The sequence below is a fragment of the Empidonax traillii genome, unplaced genomic scaffold (assembly GCF_003031625.1).
Source record: "Empidonax traillii isolate 1590-97213 ecotype Southwest subspecies unplaced genomic scaffold, ASM303162v1 scaffold192:size804837, whole genome shotgun sequence".
Lineage (NCBI taxonomy): Eukaryota > Metazoa > Chordata > Aves > Passeriformes > Tyrannidae > Empidonax > Empidonax traillii.
Window position 1 is genome coordinate 14,460 of NW_020955385.1, and position 7,523 is coordinate 21,982.

Genomic DNA, 7,523 nt, shown 5'->3' on the forward strand with positions numbered 1-7,523 from the left:
TCCCCCCTTACGTGTCCCCCTCCTCGTCCTGCCACAGCAGCTCCCAGGGGTCTTGGCCCCACAGCGCAGCACGGGCAACCGCTAGTTCCCGGGGGTCAAGATCAGGGGCTGGGGTCTCCCTCCCCATCGGGGGGACCCCAAATTCCCTTCCTGGCATGGGGGGGTGGGTCCAGGCAGGGCCAGGGGTAGCAGCAACCTTGGGGGGAGAAACAGAGATCAAGAGGGGACGGCCTGGTCCCAGTTACCCCTCAGGGCTCCAGGGACCTCGCAAATCCTGCCCCAGTAACCCTCCCATTTTCCCCCCATTTCCCTCCCTTTGCCCTATCCAGCTGCCCCCACTTTCCCCATCTCCCACACTGCTCCCCCATTGCCCCCTATGGCCCTCCTATTTGCTCCATTCCCCCTCATTTCCTCCCATTCCCTCCCACTGCCCCCCTTAACCCTCCCATTGCCCCCATTTAACTCACCATTGCCCCCCACTCCCCCATCTGCCTTCCTTTGCCTCCAATTTCCCCCCCATTTCTGCCATTGCCCCCACATTGCCCCTCATTTCCCCCACTGACCCCCATTTAGCCCATTGCCCCCCATTTAACTCCCAGTTGTGAACCCCATTTCCCTCCCATTGCCCCCTCTGACCTCCCTCTCACCTGAAACCCCCTCAGACCATGGGCCCCTTCTCCATGGGCCCCTGCTGGGCTGGTGGGGGGGGACGCAGGGGGGAGCCCACAAGGCTTGGGGGTCACTAGACGGGGTCTGGGCCAGGGGGCACCTAAGGGAAGACCAGGTGTGAGGGGAGAGACACAGGAGAGGGCTTGGAGTTGATTGGGGAGGACTTGGGCGTGCAATGGGGGGCAAAGTGGGAAACATGGGGAGGATCTGGGTGGCACAAGGGGGGATTGGGGGGCAATGGGGGGCATGGGAGGGTTGCAATTGGGGCCACAGGAGGGGAGTGGGAGGGCAATGAGTGGTATTTTGGGGGGCACCGGGGGGGTCGGAGGTCACTCACCATCCGCAGGGCGTGGAGGGGGCACAGCCAAACCCTGGAGAGCAGAGGGGACAGTGAGGGCGTCAGCGAAGGGAGGGGGAGGAGGGTGTCACCTGGAGGAGGGGGTGTGACTCACCAGGGATCTCGCCCCTTCCCCGCTCTGCTGCTGCCGCAGCTCCTTCAGCAGTTGCTTTACCGTCTGGGGGGGGGCTGCGCGTGGGGGACCTGAGAGGGGCAAGGAGAGGTTTGGGAGGTTACCGGAGTGCCTGGGAGACCCTTAAAACTCCTGAGATCTCCCCTGAACCCCTGAGACCCCGCCAAATTCCCAGACGGCTCCAGACGGCCGGTGATCCCCCCTGAACTCCTGAGACACCTCCCCCAAAATCCCCGTGTGCCATCCGAACTCCCGGCCACCCCCCCCACCCCGACTCCCGGGACTCCTCGAACCCACAGTGCCCCCGCAGCGACGCGGGAATGCCCCTGTCGTGAAGTCACGGGGATACCCACTGCGTCACCGCCCGCCCCCACTGGCCCCGCCGCTGCGGGATCCTCCTCACCCCCGCCGGGAGAATCCGGCAGAGGGGACACGGAAATTCCCGGGCCCCCCCCCTGCTTAAAGGGCCAGTGTGTGCGTGTGTGTCCCTCCTGGTCTCCTTAAGAGCCAATATTCCCCTCCTCGGTTCTTAAAGGACCAATGTTCCCTAAAAGCGAGTCTTAAAGGGCCAATGTTCCCTAAAAGTAGCTCTTAAAGGGCCAATGTCCCCTAAATGAGGGTCTTAAAGGGCCAGTGTCCCCTAAAGGAGGGTCTGAAAGGGCCAGGTGTCTTAAAGGGCCAGCGTCTCCTAAAAGCGAGCCTTAAGGGGCCCGCACCCTCCCCTGCTCCAGCCTTACCTCTGTGAGGCCGCATTCCGCGGGGTCCCGGGGGCAAATGGGGCCGGGGCGGGCGCAGGGGCCGTTTTGGGGGGGCGAGGGGAAGGCCCCGCCCCGGAGGGAAATGCCAGCAAAACGCCAGCGGTGTCACTGTTGCGATGAGTGACACGGGGCGGAGCTTCGGGGACCCCGTGGGACCTAATCGAGGGGGGCGGGGGGCAACTGGCCCCTCCCGGCCCCGGAGGGGAGTCCCAGGAAGGTACCTTGGCTGTTCCCATGTGACGTCATCGGCACCGACTGGGGACGACAAGGCCGGGGGGTTCCCTAGGGTCCCCCTCAGCCTCTCAGTCGTTTTGCGGAGGATCTCTGCCCTGTTTATGGGGCCTCTGACCAATTTGGAGGTGGGGGCTCTGTCCCCCCAGCCCCAGCAGACTACGAGACCCACCGAGACCATGAAGACCTCCAAGACCAAATAAAGGCTGGTGCCTTTGTTTGGGGGGAGGATGACACACTCGGGGCGGGGGAGTTGTCCCCAGGACCTCGAGCTGGGGAAGGTGTTACTGCTCCCCCTGTGCCCCGCTTTTGTGGGGCATGTCTCCCCACGCTCCCCAGTCTAAGGGTGACTTAGAGGAGTGCAGTGCAGACCCCATGAGACAAACAGCAAGAAAAAAATAGGGAGAGGGAGCCTGATCAAAGTAGACATGGAAGGAAACTTAAAAATGCAAAAAGGAGTAAGATAATCAAGAGAGAACTAAAAAGAGCAAGCTACAATAGCAGAGTGTATATATAAGCAAAATCTTAAAGCCAATGGATTAATAGAGGAAAAGAGACAACAAACAAGACAAAAGTAGATAGAAAACTCAAATTTTTAAAGCTAAGGAGAGAAATTAATTAAAAAATATCAACAGCAAACTAAGATAAAGGCAGACAGAAATAAAAATAATAAGAAAAAAAAAAAGAAAAAACAACCAAACACAACAACCCCACCTTAAACTTTCTGACACATGACAGGACATCTTCAGAAATTTTGCTTGTGAAAGCGAAAACGTAAATGTGCACCTAGTGATTTGCATGTGTGTCTCAGCAATCAAAAGTTAGCCCAGAAAACTGACAAATGTGAAGAGTATGTACCTCAGTCTTCATATGGTAATCTCTGATCTGCCTTCAAACACAGTGCTTCTGAATTTGGTGGTCTTAACGACAACAGAGTAGTACAGTTGTCCAGATTTCTCATTACTGAAGTTTATTTTTTGTGACCTTACTTCACTACTGAAAGAAAACTGAGTCCATGTTACCCTGAAAGCCTACAGGACATGTCACCAATGTTTGTGCCTCTAATTATCTAGCTGGCCCTTGTGGGTCAGACAAATACAGTAGAAAATAAAAATCAATTGTACACACAAAGTGGACATTATTGATGAATAGGAATAAAAAGGCCTTGATCTTCAGAGAATATTTCCATGATTGAATGACTGATGATTACTGTGACATTTGACCCTAAACAAGAAAACACAATATAGTCATTAAAACTTTTGGGGGATGTTTTGCAGCGAACCTGCTTGTTAGGTTGTTATTTGACTGCAGTACCATTTTGAATGAGGCAATGCACTCCAGAACATGGTGTGCAAACCACTAAATGTATGCCTTAACATTTAGCTTTTACAGAGCAAGTAAAGTAGTTCAGTCTTACTGAACACTTAGGGTTTTCAAACGCATTTGCTTCAGCATCTTTGCAGGAGCTGGGGGGATGGGAGGTGTCTGTGGACCACTTCAGCAGACTTAGATGATTTTTTAGCAATAAGAGAAAAATGTTTAGAAACATACTTTAAATACTCCATAGGAAAGACTTTTGTTTAGAATGCTAGAAATGGCTGGCTGTAGACTGCTAGTTTGCCAAAATGATTAAGTACTTCTAGGCAAGCTGCCATTTAACTATAAAATCGGACATGACCTATTGACTGATCTTCAGCACCAAAATTAAAATATAATGATTAGCTTTTTAGAGTGCTCAGCAAAGAAAGTTTATTCATCCCTCTCAGGACATTTGAAACAGGAATACACTTTTGCAGAGCACTGATGAGAATTACCTACAAGAACATTATAGTCCTGTATACTACTTAACTCATAATGATCCTAGCGATGGAGTTATTAATACCAGGCTATGTCCTTGGCCATTGCGCTGCTAGTGCCGCCTCCAGAACTATTTACTCGGATGGAAGATGGCAGTGGTTCTGACTTTTTATTGGACGTCGCAGATGTTTAGTTTTACACATTTTTGTAAAGAAAGGTATGTTTTCATTTTAATTTTATTTTTATTTTTAATTTTCTTCTCTTTAAAAAATGTCTAACTTGTCTATTTGTATACTGATTTGCAAGAGCATTTTCATGTTTAGAAGGCTGCCTTTACATGATGTTCCCTCTATAGTCCTCAGTATTGCGACCAGAAGACTCCAACTTCCTTCTGATTTCTTAACAATTATTTTTCAGGGTGAAAATTAATCCCATTTGAACAGAAAAAGCTATGTTAAACCACCTTTTTCCTAAAAAATACTGAAAGTTACTATTCTCCTTCTTAGTATAACTGAAATCTGTTGAATTGTACTGTACGTACAATGAAAAGGGAAATCTGCAGATGTACTGCTTATCCCCAGATATAATGCTGGCAAAGAATTTTTGTATAAATCCTGTATTTTTCAAAGAATTGTGGCCAAAAATAGTAACTCTTGACACTTAGGCCCTTATTCACTATTTCAAATGCAGGTGTCATCGAACAGAGGAAACGAGACCAATTATGCTGATTCTATTTATTTATCACGGACGTTTGCAAACAAAGAGCAAATGTCTGTCTGCACAAAATTGTATGCTTAAATATATTTTTTAAATTAACAAAGACATTTTAGTGAGATACTTTATTCCCTCTTGAGTTCCTTTGTATAATCAATTTCCACTGTGAAACAGTCATTTGACATTACCATAACTTCATCTGTGATGTGAGACTTGGAAAATCCAAAACAGAGGACCAGGAAATATTCTTTTACCTTCATAAGTGTCTTAAATATAAAAACATACTGCTCTTACATTGCTATCATGTGATGGTTCAAATGGATCACTAATGCTCTTAAAATCCTGCTACAAGTCAAGGTCCATTAGTTTCCACTGATCTGAATGCAGACTGAGGGTGCTTAATACCTCATAGTAATGTGCTTATCAGGATGTCCTTTAAAGTAGACACGGGCAGATGATGCAGTTTTCCATCTTGTAGATGAGAGAAAATAATACCCCGATTATCACGGAGCAGTTGTTCAAGTTGCCATGGTTACCATGTAAGCTACCATAGTTTTGCCCAGTATCGCTCTTTTGCAATGCGTTAAGGAAGGAATGCAGCTTTTATGATGTTTTATACTTTTTTTCTCTCATACATTTTAGTGTTCAGATGGCAGAATAACCATGGGAGACTGGAATTTCCTTGGAGGCATTTTAGAAGAGGTCCACATCCATTCTACTATTATCGGAAAGATTTGGCTAACGATCCTCTTCATATTTCGAATGCTTGTCCTTGGAGTGGCAACCGAAGATGTCTGGAACGATGAGCAATCAGAATTTATATGCAATACCGAGCAACCTGGTTGCAGAAATGTGTGTTATGATGAGGCCTTTCCCATTTCTCTCATAAGATACTGGGTCTTGCAAGTTATATTTGTGTCTTCCCCTTCCTTGGTGTATATGGGTCATGCCTTATACAGACTAAGAGCCTTGGAAAAAGAGAGGCAAAAACAGAAAGCTCAGGTAAGGGTGGAACTTGAAAGCACCGAATTAGAAATGACTGAAGATCGTAAAAGGCTGGAGAGAGAACTCCGGCAATTGGATCAAAGAAAGCTAAATAAAGCACCCTTGAGAGGCTCTTTGCTCTGCACTTATGTGATACATATTTTCACAAGATCTGCAGTGGAAGTCAGCTTTATGATTGGGCAGTATCTTCTTTATGGCTTTCATCTAGATCCCCTTTATAAATGTCAAAGACATCCATGTCCAAACACAGTTGACTGCTTTGTATCTAGACCAACAGAAAAGACAGTCTTTATATTATTCATGCAATCAATAGCGACTGTATCATTGCTTTTAAATATCCTGGAAATTATCCACTTAGGATTACGAAAAATTAAAATGGGACTCTGTGAGCAGAATAAAAACAAGGATGACTCTGACAATTTCCACATAAACACATCTAAGAAATACTCTGTGATACCACAGTCTTCTTTTGGAATATCCACCACCCCTCAGAAAACTCTTCCTTGTGCACTTAGCACTTATACCTTTTTAATGGAAAAGCAAACTGACACTACTCTCTACCCAGTTCTAATTTCTCCCTCTATGTTTCAGTCTGTGCAAAACAATCACACAGAAAGCAGCAGTAATTACACCCACGGCAATCAGGAAAATAAGTTGCCAAAGAAGAGGCCAACTACAAATGCTTTAGAAAATCAGACTCAAAATGTCAGCATGAATAATAACGAGGGTTTTCTTGGTGAGCTTGGGACTGAAGCGCATGATGCACAAAAAGAGGCTGAAAGGGAACATCTCCTTGTTGTTACTCAGAATGCAGATATGGCTTCAAACATGTGTTTGAGAAGCTTTACTGACATGCCATCTCAAACTTCACTGCAACCCAATACAATTTTTCCTTGTACCAGTTTTAGGCGACAGCATGGAATTGGTTTGTCTTGGAACTGTTCAGCAACGGGTGAGAGTGCAGGAGCTTCAACAAATTCTCTTCCAAAGACCAGCAACAGAAGACAAAGCACTTTCAGTGCAAACAACGCCCAAACTCCTCACAATACTGACATAAAAAATTTTAGCCCACCAGACACTCCTGACTCTACAGAGGAGGTGAGCTCAGAATCTACACGAAGTAGAAACTTAAATAGTCCTAAGCTTTACTCTCTGTCCAGGCAACTGTCACTGTCAAGTAATGCCAGCAGCAGGCGTGCCCCTACTGATCTTCAAATATAGTGGGAGTTAACCCAACAGTGCTGGAATAATTACTGAACAAGGAGACATAAGAAGATCTGTGTGTAAGGGTAGCTAAATCATTCAACTTTACCCAGCTTTTTCACACAGATAAAAAAGTTGTGTAACCCTTTGAATGGTAGCTAAGTAACTTTTAAACAGTCTCTTTACTTCTTTTGTAATGAAAATGTAGCATAGATCTCAGTGTATAAACTTCTACACTCCTTCCAGCTAAAAAGGAAAACATACATCCTCAAAGTCCACATATGAAAAGTCTGGTATGACTTTTTTAAACTGAATAAAAGTAGAAGAAAAAATTTACAGTCTAACAATATGTTTTGCAAAGACAAGTAAATGAAATTAGGCTAAAGGTGGCACTGGCGCTCTCAGGAGAACTTACTGGTAAACATGTTTCCACTTAGTCTGAGAATTCAGACTTTTCGTAGCTGTCTGAAAGCAGAATGTCAAACATATCCCACTCTTCAAACTGTGTTAAATACAAAAAGAACAAAACATTCGATATATAGATCACCCGTTCTTTGACTCTGTGGCACACTTTTTTTTTCAGTGTATCACCACTGACTTCCTCAGCAGAAAAATCAAAGTGAATTTCTTTTACTATTAGAGTTCAATACACTATTACATTTTTAAAGCATCATGA

The 7,523-nt window shown here is 46.0% G+C and overlaps 2 protein-coding genes across 3 annotated transcripts in view; one reads left to right on the forward strand and one right to left on the reverse strand.

Annotated features, from left to right (window-relative positions):
• Window positions 1-1,916, reverse strand: part of LOC114058898 (NF-kappa-B inhibitor delta-like) — an 8,017-nt gene extending 6,101 nt beyond the window's left edge. Inside the window, exons 1-5 of the mRNA XM_027886721.1 lie at window positions 1,877-1,916; window positions 1,122-1,210; window positions 1,007-1,040; window positions 648-769; window positions 12-196 (exon numbers count right to left, since the gene is read on the reverse strand). Coding sequence (XP_027742522.1) covers window positions 12-196; window positions 648-769; window positions 1,007-1,040; window positions 1,122-1,210; window positions 1,877-1,892 — 446 coding nt within the window. The 5' untranslated portion in view covers window positions 1,893-1,916. The remainder of the gene's footprint in view (window positions 1-11; window positions 197-647; window positions 770-1,006; window positions 1,041-1,121; window positions 1,211-1,876) is intronic.
• Window positions 1,917-4,016: 2,100 nt separating this feature from the next.
• GJA9 (gap junction protein alpha 9) overlaps window positions 4,017-7,523 on the forward strand; it is a 4,860-nt gene continuing 1,353 nt past the window's right edge. The window contains exons 1-2 of one of the 2 annotated variants that reach the window (XM_027886681.1): window positions 4,017-4,142; window positions 5,282-6,742. In XM_027886681.1, the coding sequence (XP_027742482.1) occupies window positions 5,303-6,742 (1,440 nt within the window). In that variant the 5' untranslated portion in view covers window positions 4,017-4,142; window positions 5,282-5,302. Of the gene's footprint in view, window positions 4,143-5,281; window positions 7,136-7,523 lie in introns of those variants that run through there. The other variant, XM_027886680.1, reaches the window with a different exon arrangement.